This window comes from Danio aesculapii, chromosome 13 (genome assembly GCF_903798145.1).
Source record: "Danio aesculapii chromosome 13, fDanAes4.1, whole genome shotgun sequence".
Classification (NCBI taxonomy): Eukaryota; Metazoa; Chordata; class Actinopteri; order Cypriniformes; family Danionidae; genus Danio; species Danio aesculapii.
Genome location: NC_079447.1, coordinates 44,612,323 through 44,633,001, shown reverse-complemented (window position 1 = coordinate 44,633,001; position 20,679 = coordinate 44,612,323). Strand labels below are relative to the sequence as shown.

The window sequence follows — 20,679 nt, the reverse complement described above, 5'->3', positions numbered from 1 at the left end:
CCATACGGAGTAAGCGATCAGCTGGTAAGCGCAAAAAGGAACGCCGTCAAACCGTCCGTAGCTTTTGTGTTAAAAATTAAATGCTGCCCTACGTAGCTCTGGCTACATAATTCACAATCTCCAGAAACGTATATTGGCTACGCTTTCAGAATGAGCCTATATTGGTAATTACTACAGTATGTCATATTCAGTGTACACTATCATTCATTAGGTTTAACTAACTTTAGCTTGCACTGTGAAGGTACACTTTCACAAGGTTTCACAAGGAGTTCTTCCAAATTTTAAATGTAGCTTTTCAGCTTTTCAGCACAACTGTATGAAAAACCAAGAATTGTAGCTTATTTGTTCAGCCAGAAAATGATTTCCACTTCATCTCCACTGTTGATGGTTAAGAATGATGGTTAAGAAATGTCTGACTGAGAAGTCTGAAATATTTCCCCTCCCATTTGAACAAGGCCTGAAGAGTTCATTCTGGCTGTGTTTGATGAAAACCTCCCTCTCCTTTTTACTCAATTTGTCTTGGCTGCTCAGTCATGTGAAAATGCTTTACTTGTTGAACTTTAAATAGAAATAGGCCTCAAGATATACTTTTTTTCTTATCAGTTACAGTCTACATGCTGAGAAGGTAAAATTACAGCCAAACCTAAGGAGAGTGTTGGAAGAAATTGTGTGTATATATATCCACAGAGAGACAATACGTACGTTTTCAAGATGAGAGAAAAGATTTGAAACCACAGACAGTTGTAAGCTCTACTTTACCTTCTCATTCATAAGATTTGTGCATTGGAATTGCCCTTTTTTTCAGATTAGAGCAATGCATGATGTGTTGCAACAGAAATCAGGGTCGACCAAAATACACAGTCGTATAGATGTCCTCTCTAGAGCGTAGGAACAGTTCTTCCTTAAAGATTTTCAGTAACACACCGATAAAACTACATTGTCCTCAAAGGAGACATTCCAGACTCTTGACCCTTGTATAGTTGCAAACTCTTAGCCTCACCCTAATGCTTTCTCTTGAAAAACAATCCCAACCTAAAAGCAGGTTTCAGTAGTGTTCAACTCAAACTGTGAGCCCCAAGCTGAGCTTTCCATATTCACTCAGTGTAAAGCTACATTGTGCTCTTTCAGATTCTCACAGGAAGCGTTTTTCACCCCTTCATGGCTTATCCTACCCCCCTCCAACCTCCTCCACTGACCACTCTGTCTGTGAGAAAAGTTAGCAGCCCCCTCATCTACTATCCATTACTTCCCACAGGCCAGCAGTGTAACACTTCAATGCTTCCGTTCCCTTGTAGTCTCCACCCCACAACATCCCAAAATGCTCCAGTACAACAGTGTGTCCCATTCCTCCTACCTACAAACACTCCGTCTCAGGCTGCTGCATGCCTGTGTCCTCTTAGAGCCTCTCTAACCCTGGTTCCTCTCTCTGTCTCTCTCCTTCTCACTGTGCATGTGACTGTGTCTGCTGTGACTGACCAGGGCCTTAAAGGGAAACCTGGGGGAGAAGGTAAGTGCAGGATAAGGCCTGCATGTGCAGAATTGACCACTCTTTACTGTGGGTGGCTGTGTTGATGAGGGTGGGTGGGGTAGGGGAGAACAACCCGAGCCCATCATGCAAAGTGCGCAGGTACCTTGATTTATATCAAGAAGGCTTCAGGCTTTATTTTGAAAGACCTTGGGGGTCACATTGGGATGACGTTTCCCACAATGCTTGGATTACCTGTGTTTATTCTTGAGTGGTCTGAAGTTTTAAGGACTCCCCACTTTAGACAAAGAGATGTTTGGAATGGAGCAGCTTACGAAACCCGACCACTTCTGGACACATCCAAAACTATCCAAATCTTGTGTAGTCGCTGGATGTGTCTTTGAGTCTTGGTGTGACTGAGCACTGGAGTTAGTGCACTGAGCTTCAGTTCCTTTTGTGGCAAGTGTGGTTTGAGCAGTTTTTTAACCAGTCCCATTTGGCTGCTGATCTCTGTGTTTGTACAAGCCAGCAGTTCTGCGGCCTCCCTTCATCAAGCTGGAATGATATGTCTTGAGGTTGAAAAGCAATGTAAGGAGAAACATGTTTCCTTATCCTTCACCATCACAGAAATTATTGAAGCTTTTGGATGGTTACCCTCACTTGCCAACAATTCACTAGGGTTCCGAAGAATTTGGAAGGGAAATAAATAGTGTTTTGACCACTGGGCCGACAAGTAGAGAAGCAGACAATATACGACCTTGGAAAAACCCACTAGACTTTCATCCAGAATATACAGTGGGCTTCCCTTATTGTTTCAGGGGATTACTTTTTTACCCTTATGTTAAATGCAGTCATATCGTACCTTCTAGCAAGGATATGTCTTGACCCAAGAAATTTTGGGTTAAGAACTTTACTTTTCTGGATATCAAAACATCCCCTTAGGATGAATGGGCACGCTAGCTCTCAAAACTGGCAGCCTTGGTGTGTCAATGCTCAAGCAAATAAATTGAATCAAATCATAACTGGTTATGTTGGAAAGCTCAAAGCTGAACAAAAATAAGGCACATTGATGATTGATTGGTTGAACTTTGCAAGAACTGCAGAACATGAGACAATGTATTCTTTAGACAGAAAGGATTACTTGCTGAATGAAATGAAATCTTTGAAGATCATATCATTCATCAGTAAGCCCAGTCCTTAAATATCAGCAGAATTTCTCCTGCTTTGGCTGATTATATTTGGACTCTTTGTCCAGTACCCCTTCCTGGCTGCCAAATCCTTGTAACGTAAGCCCGTTCAAAGGGATATCTTTAGATCTTCAGTTGTTCTGTTGCACAGATCTCTGCACGATTCTGTGGGTAACCATAAACCTTAGAGTCAAAGCTTAGGAGTTCTTTCCTTTTCCACAACCAAAAAAAGTCTCGTACATCACCCCTTTCAGATTGTAGGTGACTCAATAAAGCACTAAAACAAATACCCCGATGAAGTGGGCATTGAACCAGAAAAACTAAAAACTGTCCACAATTTGATGGATGGCTAGGTCATCAAAGGTGTCCTCCTGATAGAGTTTCGCATGAGAGAGCTAATTAGGGAAAGTGCTGGAAACCCGAGAGCTTTCCTGTCTGACCACAGAGTGTTGCGGGATTCTGCTTGGATGTTTGGTGCAGCTCTGCGGACAGGCCAACACCGTGCAAATCACCTAGTTTGCGCCAGATAACCAGTCCGCCGGGCCGTTTGTTGTTTACTCAGCAGTGCTCTCTGACCCGCTCAACTCGCTGTCAAGATGTAAACTACAACCCTGAAATGAGAACCAAGGTCTGCTGACATTTTACTTACAGACCAAAATACTGCATTCACCTCTGAGCCACATGCAAGCGCTCTCAGTTAGGCGGCTTAGCGAAAGAGTTATGTCAAACAGATGTTACAGGGTGTTTCAGAAAGGGTTTTACTATTCTTCATATACAATATTTTCACTAATACATTTGGCTTTGTACACTAGGTGTAGTTTAGTGGATATCATTCTATCTCTTTTTTCTTAGTTCTTCTCCTCACTGTCTTTCTACCTCTCTATCTGTCCGTAGGGAGCACCAGGAGAGCCAGGTCTGTCTATCATTGGCCCACGAGGACCTCCTGTAAGTGTTTGCTCTGTCACTGCTAAAACTCTTCATAATTTCTTCCTAATGTCAGATCTCCAGAGTAGATACAGGTCAGAGGTGCAAATTTTAGCAGCTTTCGGCCTCAATCTTTTCCAAGAGTTTCTGGCAAGGGGTCCTTCTATTGTTTTTCTTTCCGCACTTGACTTACAGACCTCCCCAAAGTGAGCTTGATGAATATATAGTTTGGGGTAGATAAGCAGGATCAGTGTTATCCAACACACTACTACTGTATGTGGAGCAAATCCAATGAATCTCTGTTAATCAAGACCTGATCTCTAATGTGCACGAACAGGACAGGAATCCCACTAAAGCTTGTATGGAAGCACTTACACTTCATCAGAGTATTTTGGGGCTGTGACTCCCACATAATGACACCCATTTGCAATCTCATCTTCATTAGCAAGTAGGAATGAAAACATCCCACCCCTTGTCATTATAATCCAGACATTATACGTGCCGATTGGGCTGTATCTGTTAATGAGTGGTCAGCCATCAGGCGAAATGGGGCTTGTCCCCAAACTGGCACCCTTTCCCTTTCCACACATTCCACTGAGTAAGTAAAAAGCCTAATGTTATGCCAGCAGAGGTACAATTTCCTTGCTGATTATGCTGTTCGAAACTTCATTCTGTGGTTTCCACATTCATCCCAATGTAGTCTTATGGCAGGGTCAACAGACCGTTCAGACATATGGTTTTCTGCTTGCTGATTATACACTTTTCTATTCCCTCTGACCCATCACCTCTAATAAGGTGTCAGGAGTGGACATCAGGGATAGAGAACTGGTGACAGGGAGAAGTTTCATTGCAGGGCTGCCTCAGAGGGAATGTCTTTAGCAGGTGAGCTAAAAGAGTAGGCTTTGTCCTCACCTCCAAAGGGGTCAAAGAGGTTGATTTGAGGCAGAAGTGTGGAGAAGCCAGCGGAAATTACTTCTTTAGTCATGCAGGTAGACATTTAATTTTCATGCCAAAGTGGGGTAGTTAGGGAGAAGACAGCTATCTGTAGATGATGTAATGAGTTGTCATTACATCTACAGTTATTGTCCAGGCTGATCAGGTTAGGGTAAGGGTTATGCAAAGTAAAGGTCAGTTTATTACATACATTTTATTTATTTAATGTGTAAAGTCAACATGGCAACCTTCCCTTAAAATATGAATTATCTAAAGTGAACTTTCCCCCTTAGTAGTTTTTTCTCCTTAAGCCTAGTTCACACTACAGGATTTTAAGCCTGATTTGAGCCCGATTTGGAAGTTAACGAGCTCGCCGACAGATCGGGGTGTGATCAGGAAAATCTGGGGGTACTCGGCACTCTGCAGTCTTTATGTGTGAACTACTGAAGAACGCATCAAAGAGGCTCGCTAACGTGTCGCCGACACCTCGCAGACAAAAATCCAATATCTGGCATGCTGAATATTCCAGAGCAGTCGGCCGACTCGACTCCACGTGCGGTCTGATGTAGTGACGAGCTGCAGCCAACGAGAGACCATATCAGCGTGAGCCATTGTGCTCAGGAGCTCAAGAGAAATATCTGTGATTGGCCAGAATGGGCATCGATGCACTCGCTTCATTCTGGGTTAACACGGAGACGAGAGTAGGCTATATTAACAGTAATACTATAACTATTAGTATTACCATAGCGTTCATTCTGACCATTCTCATAAGATGTCATATTGTCACGTCATATTTACATTCAAAGCTTCTATTGAGATATTAAAATTAAGCTTTGAATGTCTGTCGTCATATTTGATGACACCATTACCCTAAAAATTTTATCTTTTTGGTAATACAGCCTATAAATACGTAGTAAAGATACTAGAACATGCAAAGGTCTGGGCCTCGCTTTCATTTTCACTTTCCAACAGGAGCTTTATCACGGCACAGAATATGCTGTTTTGAAAGATACATTATAAAGATACATACAAGTAAATTTATGTTTTTGCTATCAGAAGTTATATTTATGTTAGCAGGAGGTTGCTAGGGAAAAAAGCATGCATATTTAAAGTCACAGCGAAAAGTAGCAGACATGCATGCAGTCAATTAATGGTAGAAATGCTCCGTTTTTTACTGTTTTCTAATTTAAAAAAATAATAATGTTAGAAATAAATACACAGATATTTAGGAAACATCAGGGTGTTATAGATATGTTATTTTATTTTAAAGAGTTATTAAATTTTAAAAAAATAAAAACTCATAGACTGCCTCTGTAGTTCTGGTGTTAAAGCCACATCTATCCACTTTGCAGATGAGCGATTGACCCGCTGATGCATCAGCTGACTGACGATGTTTTTAAATGATCCCTTGAAAGCTTGAAATGCTGTCAGTGATGTCAGCACACAAGCAGCCAATAGTGTTCAGAATTTTCTGACAGCTCCTCCCACAAAATTTAATTAGCTGTGGTTTGGTAGCTTGACTGAACTGTTGGGGAACGAGTTTTTGTCAGATTATTTAGTGTGTGTGACCCCCCCCCCCCCCCCCCCTCTTGTAGATCATTTACGTAGTGTCACATAGTGTGAACTCCACATCGATTAAAAGACACAAAATCAAGTCATGTAGTGTGAACAGCACATCAGTCTGCCGATATTTAAAGTCATGCAATGCGAACTAGGCTTTAGTAGTTCCCCCTTAAACGTTTATGTAGATTCGTAAACAATGCTGAATTTCATTGTCGAAAACCTTTATCTTTATTCAAGGTATACATATAAAATTGTTTCTGTCCAGAATATGATTGAAAATAATATACTTAATCTGGTTTTAATAGCATGACTGTATTACAGTCTGGAAATTGTCTTTCTATCAGTCCTGAAAAAGCTATGTATTAAGACCATAGTGTATTTTTGGTTTGGAAGAATTCTTTTTATTGGACTGAAATTGCTTTCATTACATTTTCATGGCAACGAAATGAACGTCGTCAGTCCTGTTTCAGACTAATTTCAGTGGGGCACATGCTGCTGCTTCCATAATTTCAGACCTTTAGGTTCCCAAGGCAGAAAAAAACAACCAAGTTCCAATAACTACCTGAGACCCAGACACACAATCCCCTTCATTAGCTCCGTTCACCTCTTCCTTGTAATTTTCTCTCAGGTTGCTCCAACACAGTCCTTTTTTTGCCAAGCATATTGAATGACTTCCTCTTTTCCCAAGGGCAGCAAAAGTTTTTTCAGGAAAGCAAACGTAGTATTGTTCAGAGGAGAATGTAGCACTAATCATTACTGACATTCACTCATTCAATGTGTGAGAGCCAATAAGACAAGGCTAACAAATTAAATAAGGACAACTCTTTAACGTTTGTTCTTTCCAGTGTTGAATTTCAGTTGGTGTCCCACAGTTTTTAGAGCTTTATTTGTCTTTGTCTCCACATCCCACACAAAGTGCTTCCTACAGAGCAGGAAGGCTCCTGTCCTTCAACCTCAATTACGACACAACTGAGTTTGGAGGAACAATACTCCGTCTCTCAACACAGACCTCCTTTCATCGAGTTCACATAATCCTCATGTTTTTCGTATAGAAAATAACTCCTCTTCTTTTTTTCTCTCTGTCTCCCCTCAGGGACAGCCCGGTACTAGAGGATTTCCAGGCTTTCCGGTAAGTCACTTTTGTCGGAAACCAACTAGACCAACTTGTAAAGATTTTATTTGTGAGTTTATAAAAGCTGCCAATTAGCCACTGGTTATCTGGCCCCCAATTTAAAAGATTCACAAGGAAATGACTTAAGGATGTGAGAATAAAAAACTGTAGAAATGTGCAGCTGGGATTCTATAAGTTGGATAATGTGAAACTGTACATGCACTGTAATATGCATAAACGTCCCAAGATCCTTTCTATGGGCTGTCTGAGAGCTCTAGATGTTAAAGGGTCTTTTCAGGTGTATATTACCAGCCATGAGCACTGATCTGCTGGACACATAGAGAACAGTGACTTCAGAAATACCTTCAGTGTTTCTAGTAAATCTTTTGCACTTGACCTCTGCCATGACCTGACTCTTAAGGAAATACCTCTTTTTCTTCCATAAACATTGTCATATTAGCACGCTTGTCTAGACTAGAGAATTAAAGCTGTTTTGTGCCTCCACAATGTTGCCAATCTGCTGTTTCCCCCCTTTTCTTCAGGGCCCCATCGGTTTGGACGGGAAACCCGTGAGTTTTTCTTCATTCCTTGTAAATGTTTGAATAATTACCAATCGCGCAGGTTTGGAACCTCTGAACCCTTGTACCAAATTATTTAGCAGTAATTGATAATTGACGGCCATTTTGATAATTATGGTAATAATAATTATGCCAATTATTGTAATAAATTCATTATTGTCGCCAGTTGTGACAACATGAAATCAATAATGAAATGTGTACATTGAGTGAAATTAATTTCCGCTACCTACTGTAAAAGTGTAAAGAATTTTTTCTCTATTTCACCTCTGCTCTATTTATTTATTTATTGTTTTGAAAACTTACAGGGACAGAATGGTCCAAAAGGTGATATGGTAAGTCCTACTAGTTTTACAGTTGTTAAAAACAATTTCATTTGACGTTTCTTTTAAGAAAACACCTTAACCAAAACCAAAGAACATAGAATCACCAGGTGGCAACACTCTGTTGCTATTTGGGAAACTAGTGTCATGCGGCGGCCATTTTGGAATGAAAATTCCAATAGAACAACAGCACGGAGATCTAACGATAGCCAGAATCAATAAAAATATTGAGTTAAATATGAATTAAAGTATTATATATTCATACATAACATTTTAAACAATATCTCAATGAAAGAAAACAATTTCCAAAATGTTGACAAGACTAAGTTTACAGTTTTTCATGATTGCTAACTCACTAAAATGAAGCTTTTCCCACAATTAGCAAAACCGTACACTCAAGGAGCAAAACACAAGGCTAGATCTGCACGACTGTAAGCACATTGTCAGCTTCACACTTTTTGCAAAACATTAAACACAGTGATATGCAAATCACTAAACACACTTGGATGCTTTTGATATAGAAATTTTTCATGATGGAATTTCCTTGCAATTTCAAAGCAAAGGCCTTCAAACGAACACACACATGAACCATAGGTTAAACACAGCCATCAGGTGTGCACACACTGCTGCAAAACTGTAGACACACCAATCAGCTGTAACCACAATTAAAAAAGCAATAGGTTTAAACTATTAGTCTGTTTACAGGAGCTATAAATATTAATCTTCAATAAAAAAGCCAATGTTGCAGTATGGAAGAGGAAGCACGAAAGTGAGGAAGATTGGTAATCAGGAGACAGGGGATGGACTTTTTTTTTACATTGAAATGTATTGATCACCAGAAAGCTGAATAAATAAGCTTTACATTTGTTGTATGGTTTGTTAGGATAGGGCAATATTAGCTATCAGACTATCACTGTTTGGTGAATACAGTATCTTCATGTACTTTATAGCAATATCTCTCAAACCCTGATTATATCAGTAATAGTCAGTTAAAATGATACAAGTGTTTAAGATTGATTACAGCATTGTGTAAATGAAGCAAACAGATTTATATTGAATGAGGCGTGTGTGTTCTGTATGGTGTTAAAATTGTGTTTTGTTATAGTGTTGTAAAGTTTTGGATGAAGTGTTTCATCTTGCAAAAGTTCTGATGTGTTCTGCTGTTTGTGTGTGTGTGGATGTGTAAATTGTGTGTAGTGTTTTGACAAAATGAGCCTTCATTTTAAAATTGTGCTTAAGCAATCAGAAAACACTGTAATATTTATAGCTCCTGTAAAATATATTTATTAAAGACTACTATTTTTAGATCAGAAAACACTGTATTATTATAGCTCCTGTAAAACATATTTATTGAAGACTACTATTTATAGATCAGAAAACACTGTAATATTTATAACTCCTGTAAAACATATTTATTGAAGACTACTATTTATAGATCAGAAAAAAACTGTAATATAATATCTGTTTAACTTATCTCGTGAAAGTAAGTTTAACAAAATAACTTAAATTACCATTTTTTTTTTAGTTTTACTTAAATTAGGGTGATGCAAGAATGAGTACACCCCACAACAAAAACTTCTTTATCTAGTTTGTATGGCCTCCGTGATTTTTAATGACAGCACCAAGATTTCTAGGCATGGAATGAACAAGTTGGCTTCAATTTGCAACATCTATAATACTGCAATAAAAAGTGTACTGTCAGTCTGTTATCAACATACCATTTTGAAAGTCATGTTAATTTAATGTGTCAGTATTAATTTATATTAAGCCAGTGCGTAAACTATTAAATTAAAGTAATTTCAAGTAATTTCACCTATAAAAGTGACAGTTCCAAGTAAATTAGTATAGTTAAACTATTAACATTCAGTCTGTAAAATAAACGATTAAAATTGCTGATGATTGTGATGGTAAGTGTTGTACTGTCATCTTTCAGGTTGTATCTCAGCTTTAATGTGCTTTTTAAATAAATAAATATGAAACAAAGCAGACGCCTGCCTTAAGATCCAATGGACGGCCGATGGCTTACACTCCAAAATGGTGGAATCGTGGGGCTGTAGCTGGGCACTGCTGTTGCAATGGAACGTTCTATTGAATGTTGCTCTTGGTGATTCTAAGCTCTTTGCTTAACCATGACTGGTATTAATTGAAGTGTTAAAATTCCAATCTAAACACTTTTAGTTTAAATGCACACACTAATGTAATACCGTTTGTCAGTGTCCATAAAACTCACCAGTAGAGCCATTTGTTTTCGAGATGGCTTGTTGCAGTGATGTTTATCTAGGCTGCAAGCATGGCCATATAATTCACAAGAACAACACTCTTGTAGTTTGATTTATGGGTGGAGTGACTGAACGGCAGCACATGTGTGCGTGCGTACGTGTGAGATGAGAGGTCGCTTTCCCACATCTCGTTCAGTGGGGTTTGTCAAAAGTAACTTTATGTGAAAATCTGTCTGACTTTAGCCGCCTGTGGTATTAAAACAAGGACATTGGGTTGGCTCGCTCCTCTTGAAAAATGTAGTCAGAGCTTTCTCTCATGTGATGAAAGACAATGGGCAGCTACGTTATGCTCCACGCTCCTTTATGAAAAGTAGTATAACTTCTATGGTCTTTCTTTTATAGCATTGTGAAAAAAGGATCTATAGAATCTATAAAATATAATAACTTTTCTGAAATGACACCTTAATAAGACAGCATCAGAGCTGAATGGCCTCTGCTGAGCTTTTCAATATGCCGCATTGAGCTCTCAAAGTATGCAAATACACCCTAAGCTGGATTTTTCATCTTCATCTTGAAGTTTTTTCAAGATTCATTATGCACCTCACTTTATCTATATTTAGTATATATATTTAGTAGTATTTATTAGTATTACAGAAAGTGATTTGTTGGTATTTCAGGGATAAATATCATAGTTCATTGGAATTAGTCTAGCTGTGAATGTTACATTACATGATTTCAGAGGACTTTTATTTTATTTTTATTAATATAATATTTTTTTATATTACAGTAGTATAGCTATAAATAGTAGTCTTCAAAAATATGTTATACAGGAGCTATAAATATTACAGTTTTTTTTCTGATCTATAAATAGTAGTCTTCAATAAATATATTTTACAGGAGCTATAAATATTACAGTGTTTTCTGATCTATAAATAGTAGCCTTCAATAAATATGTTTTACAGGAGCTATAAATATTACAGTGTTTTCTGATCTAAAAATAGTAGTCTTCAATAAATATATTTTACAGGAGCTATTATTATTACAGTGTTTTCTGATTGCTTAAGCACAATTTTGAAATTAAGGCTCATTTTGTCAAAACACTACACACAATTTACACATCCACACACACACAAACAGCAGAACACATCAGAACTTTTGCAAGATGAAACACTCAATCCAAAACTTTACAACACTTTAACAAAACACAATTTTATCACCGTACAGAACACACACGCCTCATTCAATATAAATCTGTTTGCTTCATTTACACACTGCTGTAATCAATCTTAAACAGTTGTATCATTTTTAACTGACTATTACTGATATAATCAGGGTTTGAGAGATATTGCTATAAAGTACATGAAGATACTGTATTCACCAAACAGTGATAGTCTGATAGCTAAATATTGCCCTATCATAACAAACCATACAACAATGTGAAGCTTATTTATTCAGCTTTCTGGTGATCAATACATTTCAATGTAAAAAAAAAGTCCATCCCCTGTCTCCTGTTTACCAATCTTCCTCACTTTCAGGCTTCCTCTTCCATACTGCAACATTGGCTTATTTATTATTATTACAAGGATATATATAGCATATTTATGTATATTAGCATATTTATTGAAGACTACTATTTATAGCTATACTTCTGTAAACATGTTTATTTTAGACTAATAGTTTATACCTATTGGTTTTTTATTGTGGTTACAGCTGATTGGTGTGTCTACAGTTTTGCAGCAGTGTGTGTGCACACCTGATGGCTATGTTTAACCTATGGTTCATGTGTGTGTTCATTTGAAGGCCTTTGCTTTGAAATTGCAAGGAAATTCTGCATGAAAGATTTCTGTGTCAAAAGCATCCAAGTGTATTTAGGGATTTGCATATCACTGTGTTCAATGTTTTGCAAAAAGTATAAAGCTGACAATGTGCTTACAGTCGTGCAGATCTAGCCTTGTGTTTTGCTCCTTGAGTGTACGGTTTAATTGTGGGAAAAGTTTCATTTTAGTGTGTTAGCAATCATGAAAAAATAAAAAATAAAAAGTTAATGGTGCCCTCTGTAATTTATATATATATATATATATATATATATATATATATATATATATATATATATATATATATATATATATATATATATATATGTAATCCTGAACGATTGTAGCATGTCAGACTGCACGAACATGGCTCCCTTGTCACACTGTAAGATCTCAGCTGTCATAATAGCTGAATCCCAAATCGCATACTTATGCACTATTCTACGCCATTTTGTAGTATAAATAGTGTAAGTAGTGCGTTCACACTGAAAACTCTAAAAATAATAAGTGCACTTTAATTACCCGGATGATGCACTTATTCAACCGGTAATATGAAGTGTGTAATGATGGACACTTCATGCACTCAACGACCGCAGGTTTGCTCAGGTAGCAGAAGGGGCGGAGCTATCAGGCGCACATGTTGGATAAACTTTATTTATTTTGGATGGTGAAAGCAAAATTCTCCTATGAGAGTGATTACAGCGCCTCCCGGTGGTGAATGCGGTTATACTTATGGCAGGTATTATTTGATAGTTTGGTCATTTATTTCACTGATTTGGCAACTGCCAAACGTCATCAAGGAAACAGTTTGAATTTCCGCTTAGTAAATAAACATTAGTGCTCCATTTGGGATAACACTACATACATATACTATGCTGTTGGGTGTGTCAGTGCATAAGTACATAGTGCATAGTGTATAGTGTGCCATTTGAGACGCAGCTACTGTCAGACTGAACAACAATGAAGATGCACCAAACACGGAAGAAAACTCCCCTGGAGTTTGACGTCATCCACCCATGACACTTTCACTATCCCGTGTTCTGAAATGATTCCTCACAGCAAACGTAAACAATCTGTAGCTGCAATTTTGCACACTGTGTGTCTCAATAATAAAACCAGGAAGAAAAACACTGTTTTGACATTTCCCCGTGATCATTTGAATTGTCGCATGAATCGCGTCATCAAATTCTGAGCTCCTATTAATTCTTGGATTGACGCTCATCGCAGCTGTTTTCACACTGCAGGAAAGTGTCTGAAATCTTCTGACACTGCCAGAACTTCATCGGAGGGAAAATCTGATCACAACAGGCATCAACCGGCTGTCTGTGAACATGTCAAACCTACGATCAAAGACCATAGATTTGAGCTTAGGATTTCAAGAATTTTAGGATTTCCCAAATTTGTCTAAGATGACAAAATCGCGGCTTAAATCTCACAGTGTGAGCAGGGCTTAAAAGTTTACAATAAATCTTCCAAACTCCTGAATTGTGTCATTATATAGTAACCCACGACAGTAATTAGATTACTTATTCAATGAAAAAGTCAAGTAACAGGGTACTGTTTATTTTTAGCTAGTTTTATTACAATTGGCTTACTGCAAATAAATTCAACGGTTCTGTTTCTCGATAATAATAATTGCTTACATTCATATAGCGCTTTTCTAGACACTCAAATCACTTTACACATTGTAGCGGCTTCCAATTGCTGCTATTGTTGGTAGAGTAAGCGAGTTTTTAACGCGTAAAGTCAGAGTCCGTAGGCAAAATAGATGCAAATAAAAACGTCTTTATTTTCCAATCAACAGAATTACTTCATCACTTTTCCTTAATCTATATGCACACTTCTCTGTTACCTTAAGTTGAGTTGAGTTACTTCACGTCACGTTAAGTTACGGTCAAAAACTGTGTGCTTCCTACCAACGCTCTCTTCCATGCAGTGAAGCCACAGTTATATAGTCTGGTACTGACACCTTGTGGCCAATCGCCAATTTACAATGTATGGCTCCTACACACATTTTTGGGGGAATCTCCTCATCCACCACCAGTGTGCTCCAAGTGGTGCTCACTGCAGAGCCACTTGGGCAGAGCTGAGCTCCAGCAAGGGGGAGCATGAGCTCCAGCTCCTCCTTCCTTGCACTTCTTCTACGAGTGATGTCACTGGGGGTTGGGGTTAGGGGTGGGTGTACGCATTAAAACAGCTTATAGGAGGAGGAGCGAGAGCTCAAGCTCCTCCTCGCTGGAGCTCAAGTGGCTCTGCAGCGAGCAGTGTCTCAGTATCCACCTCAATGACGTGACAGCAGCCATTTTGCACCAACTGCACACCACACACCAGCTGATTGGTGATGAACCAATTATGAGATAGGGATTGTTAGGAGGCTATGGGCAAATTTGGGTTAAACTCCAACTCTTTTTAGGACCCACACTGACTGCAGGTTGAGCACCCTTGCTGGTCTCACTAACAATACTTCTGGCAGCAACCTAGCTTTCCCATGTTGTCTCCCATTCAGGTACTGACCGGGTACAGCCCTGCTTAGCTTCAATGGGCGACCATGTGAGAGTTGCAGAGAGCTAGCTGCTGGTTAAAAAATATGGAGCACTTCACAGATTAGTGGGTCATCCTTCCGCAGGTCCAGTTTACTCAATTCAGAGTAGCAGAGTAATCAAATGCTCTTTTATTCAGACATTTTGCAATTCAAAATAGAAATTATATTTGTTGAATTCTTATTTCTGTGTTTATTTAGAAATACTAAAAAGGCTAGATTTCTCAGTAGATGACATTGTGTAATTCTGATCCATGAAATGTAAATTTAATTACTTTTAGGACATTGTAATTATAAAAGAAATCTAATATGACATCAATGGTTGTAATTAGTCATTGAAAATGTATAAATAAAAATGAGTAATTAATTACTTTTTTGAAGTTAGCAAGTTAACTCCTTTTTTAGTAAACAGCAATAATTCTGTTTTGTCTTTTTCCTGAATAAATTTATAAAGGATATTTTAGTGTGTGTTTGTGCTTGTTATGACTGGTCTGTTTGCCATTGTTGATTGTAAACAGGAACGTTTAATCATGGACAATCCGGCAACACCACTATATTTTAATTGTGATTATTTTCCCAGGGTCCTCGTGGTCCTAAAGGAGTACCAGTAAGTGTTTGCTTTGACATTAAAATGTAGTCACAGGATTTTTTTACATGGCAGTGGAATGTTATGCATGAATTATGTTTTGGATGGATTTTCAGTTTTTTGTGCAAATCTTATTTTGCAGGGTGAACCTGGTCCAAAAGGAGAGAAGGTAAATTATTTATGAAATGCGTTAAAATTGCATCTAATTGTGTTGTAGTTTATGAAACGGTCCAAGATAACTGTACATGATCGATTTTTTTCTCCCGTTTCCTCTCTCTTTTTTCTCTCGCTCTCTCTCTTTCTCTTTTTAGGGTGCATGCGGAGAGTACACTCACAGGGTGAGCAGATAATTGAACTTTTTCAATATAAATTGTCTTGAACACCAAATACGATTCAAAGTTTATCCAGTGGCTTGTTTGGTGGTCGCTCCACAACAAGTAGGCTCCTGGTTTGAGTCCCGACTGGGCCAGGTGGCCTTTCTGTGTGGATTTTGCATGTTCCCATGGATTTCTCTTTGGGTAATGCAGTTTTTCTCACAGTCCAAAGACGTGCTGTGTATGTGAACAGGACATAAAATGTGTGTATGGGAGAGCGTGTTGGTGTTTCCCAGTACAGGGTGTTGCACATGTTTGGACAGGCTTACACGGTGTGAATTCTGATGGTCAGATGATTGTATGTCTATGCTTCACTAGTGAGGTAATGTGAAAATCAAATAGACACAGTGGTATATGACAATTTTCATGACTCAGCAAATTCTGAAGCAATCTAATAAAAATCTGCACCAAAAACATGAAGAGATGAAGATGATACTTTCATTGCTTTCAGAGCCACTCTCTTACTCTCTTTTTTTCATAGAGAAATATAATATTGATAAGAGACATGACTGTTTACTGTGGATACAGGTTATTTTTCAGCAATGGGAAATCAGGATTCTAATTCGAATTCTAAAGCTTATTTTCTGTTATCAACTATTATCTTTGGCAACCCTGTCATATATGTGACATCATTCTGCACTCGCTGTTCAGTGAGTTTGTCTAATTGGTGTGTCTTATTTGCTCAACTTCAGATAGATCAACAGATCAGATGTTTAACCGCATATACCTCATTCATTTAAGCTGACAGTTTTCTGCCATGTTTAAAATTTACTGGGAACTTAATTGGCTTGGCTTATAAATTCCTCTCACATGATACAAGCTGGAACCATTTGAGCATCAACAATTCGAGCATCACACAAATTCGAGCAACAGAAAAACAAATTGCATACAAGCTTGTTTGACAGCAAAAATCACACTGTGTACTCCTTCTTTTAGTGCACTCTCAGGCCCCGTTTACACTAATACGTTTTCGTTTTAAAACGCATAAGTTACGCCTTCCGTCCACACTACCCCGGAGTTTTAAAGCCCGAAAACGGAGCGTTTTGGAAACAGTGAAGAGGCTGTTTTCATTTTAAAATGCTGCTGCTCCATGTCAGTGTGGATGGAGAAAACTGAGACATCTGAAAATAAAGGCATGGCTGCAGATATTCACCTATCTGATTGGGGCTTTTTCCTCAGTATTAAGTAGCCTACACAAAGTTCAGTCTTGCATCCTTTCCTTGTAAATTCAGTCTTCGCAAGTTTGATTTGAAAAACAAACCCCAGAGGATACATCGGGTAAATCTTCAAAGGAAATAGTGTACTTTATAAAGTCATTTACAGTGTCCTGGCTACATTATCTTAACAATAAAATGAAAACATGATATAAGGAACTGCCTATTTTCATTTTGATAACTTAACAGACAGCATGTAGCTGTATGTAGCTACATATTTATATGACCGTCATCTCCACTGTATGCATATTTATAACAAAACGGAGCAATTGGCTTCTTTCATTTTCAGTGAAAAATACAAAACATACACATTGATTTTAATAATCAATAATGGCCATTATAACAGTATAATGTATAATAAGTTTATACATTAATGGAAACAAAGGCAAGCAATCCGTCAAATGAGCAGAGTCAGTGTACGTGGTTGCATAAATTAATATATTAATTTATCTTTGCGCTCAGCCTAAACTTGTTCCCTGAGAACAAGTAATAGATACAAAAGACTAAAGTCGGGGAATATGTTGTTGATATAGACAACAAGATGAATTAAATATCACGTTTAACAAATATAGTGAGATTATATCCAGCGGTAGATTCTTGATGAACCGTCCGACGTGCACAGCTCTCAGCTGGGGTTTTGTGCTCGAAGCACCAGCTGACTGCCTGGAGCTCAGACAGGCGTATACGCTGCAGCGCACACCAGAGTGTGTGTGTGCTCACGTGATGTGCATTTTCAGCAGTGTAGTGTAGACGGAGAGCTGTTTAGAAATGCTAGGTGAAACACCAGAGTGGACGTGGATCGTTTCATTCTAAATGCCGTTTTAAAACTAAACCGTATTAGTGTAAACGGGGCCTTAAGGTTAGGTTGTGGCAGGAAGGGTATCTGCTGGTGAAACGGCAAGAGTAATTGGCGGTTCATTCTGCTGTGGTGGCCCCTGATGAAAAAGGAAATAAGCCGAAGGAGAGTGAGAGAGAGGTTATCTGGTTTTTAATGCTGAGAAATCACAAACATGTGTTTTCCAGTTTACGTGATGTTCTTCTATTTGTCAAAGTGGTTTGTGTTACCCTTAAAAAGACATGAACAACATGTTTTGTGGTTAAATTAGAGACATTGAAATTGGAGGAAAAGCAAAGGCACAGCTTGGATTGACAGCTTGGATGAAGTCTCGGATAGGTAGCACATGAGCACATGCCAAGGCAGGGCCTCAAAGTTAATCACATCTCTCTTGAGCAAATCACAGTTTCGTGTAAACAAAGCAATTTCTACCAACAGCCTGCTGAATTGGATTTGATAAGGCTCTCTGTTAAAGACATCCAAGTTTTTTATGTGGTGGATAGGGGATTCAGTAACAGCCCTGCACTACTTAAAAGCAATTTTGGCCTTTTGAAGCTATTTTATCAATTATGTAATCTCAAAAACAACACGCAATATTACAGCAGAAAAATAGTCTTGGCGGTAGATATTTCTGTGGAATATGTTTGGCTTGACAAAGAAAGAGCAGAAATAGCAACAGGACAAGTACAGTTGAGAATTTTGTATTTATTCACTGTTTTAAATGTGCATAAGGAAGTTTAATCAGTAAATCATACATATATCACATCAAAACAGAGGCGTTTTTCATGCATGTCGGCATGGCCATGTGGGAGGCTGTTAACTATTTAGAAAACTACACGTTAGGGTGGTCTTTTGGGTTGTACTGTAAAAAGTGATTAGTTACTTTACTTAAAAAGCAACTTAAAACAGTTAAGTTGTCTTAATTTTTATAATTATGTACACACAGTGCTTAATAATTTTAATAACAGGTTTACTCACTAAAGCAAGTCTAATTGCTTTAAAAGCAACAGTTTCTCCGTTATTTTTAATGCAACAGTCCAGTTTTTTTTTTTGTTTTGTTTTGTTGTTTTACAACTACTCTTGAGATAAACAGTTTAGTTTTACTATTTTTTTATCCATTCAGCCAAACTCAGGAGGAACACTTTTGGCTTAGCATAGATAATTCAGTCAGATTATTAGCATCTCACTTTTAAAATGAGCAAAGCAACTTCATAATTTTCCTATTTAAAGCTTTACTCTTCTGTAGTTAAACTGTGTACTAAGACAGTGAAAAGTGAAAATGAAAAGTGGCCATTTTCTAGGCCGAAATGAGAGCATAGTTTCTAGAAGCATCAGCTTAGCATCATTATCATTTTCTATCAGTTTAGTACACAAAGAGTATAGAATTAAGCAGGAAATGTATTTAAAACTTTTTTTTAATCTTTGAGCAAGATGCTAATGGTCTAATCCAATTCAATGACTTATGCTAAGCTAAGCTAAAAGTTATCCCACCAAACACAGAGATCAGCTAAATAAATGGTAAAACGCAACTGCTTAAACTCTAGATGACTTGTAAAATTAGCCTATTTCCACAAATATTGGAGTGTTTCTTTAGAGAAAAGTCCACTAATTACTTTTTACAGTTGAAGGTTAAAAACAAAGGTTGATTTGCTAGATTGAATGGAAACAGTATACCCTGCAATGATGGAACAAAATAGGCAATTAAATCTCATACATATCTGTGTGTTCATGTATCCATGTGTATTTGTATGTCGGGCCGTTTTAACCAGGGTCTCCAAATGAAAACACTGGCAGCTTTGCGCTCCAGTCAGGCTCTGATGTTGAAGGTTTGTGGGTTGTTCCCCCGTTCCTCATCCCTAATACCGTGCTGTGTGTGTTACAGTCCTGCTGCAAAGAGAGACATAGCTGTGCTCTGTTGGAGGTGCAGAGAGGTGCCTGTTATTATAACTGATTGAACACACTATGTGAATTTATAATCACACATTTTAACACACAGCTGTTTTCCTGCTTTCTCTTAGGCCATCTCAATGAACTTTTACGGTTGTGGTATATAATTTTAAGGTACACTATGCAACTGTAACTTTATATGACATCAAAAACGCATCCAAATGTATTCCAAATATGTTAAATCAATAAATAGCATGTGTCTTTTGTATTTTGATTGGCTTCATTTTGCACAGAGTACCTTAACATAATGCAGCATACTTGTAAATCTGGTGGAAAAACTTTCACATGAAAAAAAAAAAAACTTGCCTTCTTTGCGTGTTTGTATTTCTTTTATTACTCTGAAATTTAGTGAGACATAAAAACATAGCATATTTGCGTTGGTTTACCCGGAGGAAACCCACGCGAACGCAGGGAGAACATGCAAACTCCACACAGAAACGCCAACTGATCCAGCCGAGGCTCGAACCAGCAACCTTCTTGCTGTGAGGGGACAGCACTACCTACTGCGTCACTGCGTCGCCCCAATAATAATAATAATAATAATAATAATAATAATAATAATAATAGCAATCATTAGTAGTATTATTATTTTTATTATTATAGTAGGATTTTTTTATGTCCTAAAAAATAATAAATATTACATTTCATTTCTTAATAAATAGCCTCATTATTTATATATGATTTATATATGATATTAGAATATGTGTTTTGTAAGTGATTTTATGTTTTAGAATAGATTATGTAATGTTCTCAATATTATTTGTAAAGGAAACACAGTCTCTATATGTGCCATTTACATATATTTCAATTAAAATGGAAAACGAGTGCATGTTTTTACCAAAACTAATATTGGATATTTTTTTAAATGTGTGTGCATTTAAAACAATATAATTTGCACAAAGAAATGATGGGGTTCTTCTCTGAAGAAGTAGTTAATCCACCCTGTTTAGAGCATCATTATGGGCGTTTTACGTTATAACTAACGTGGTACAAATGATGGATCTGTGACAGAGAAACTACGGTTTTGGGAAACACTCGTCACTACATCATTCTTTTCCTAATCTTCGTAA

The 20,679-nt window shown here is 37.7% G+C and overlaps 2 protein-coding genes across 2 annotated transcripts in view; both read left to right on the top strand.

The window, feature by feature from the left end:
- The window catches only part of LOC130239328 (collagen alpha-1(XIII) chain-like), a 43,397-nt gene extending 41,997 nt beyond the window's left edge, over positions 1-1,400 (top strand). Inside the window, exons 12-13 of the mRNA XM_056470433.1 lie at positions 1,129-1,206; positions 1,296-1,400. Coding sequence (XP_056326408.1) covers positions 1,129-1,206; positions 1,296-1,400 — 183 coding nt within the window. The remainder of the gene's footprint in view (positions 1-1,128; positions 1,207-1,295) is intronic.
- col13a1 (collagen, type XIII, alpha 1) overlaps positions 1-20,679 on the top strand; it is a 94,442-nt gene that overhangs the window by 1,232 nt on the left and 72,531 nt on the right. The window contains exons 2-8 of the mRNA XM_056470953.1: positions 3,547-3,597; positions 7,166-7,201; positions 7,726-7,752; positions 8,067-8,093; positions 15,234-15,260; positions 15,382-15,408; positions 15,551-15,577. Of these exons, the coding sequence (XP_056326928.1) occupies positions 3,547-3,597; positions 7,166-7,201; positions 7,726-7,752; positions 8,067-8,093; positions 15,234-15,260; positions 15,382-15,408; positions 15,551-15,577 (222 nt within the window). The remainder of the gene's footprint in view (positions 1-3,546; positions 3,598-7,165; positions 7,202-7,725; positions 7,753-8,066; positions 8,094-15,233; positions 15,261-15,381; positions 15,409-15,550; positions 15,578-20,679) is intronic.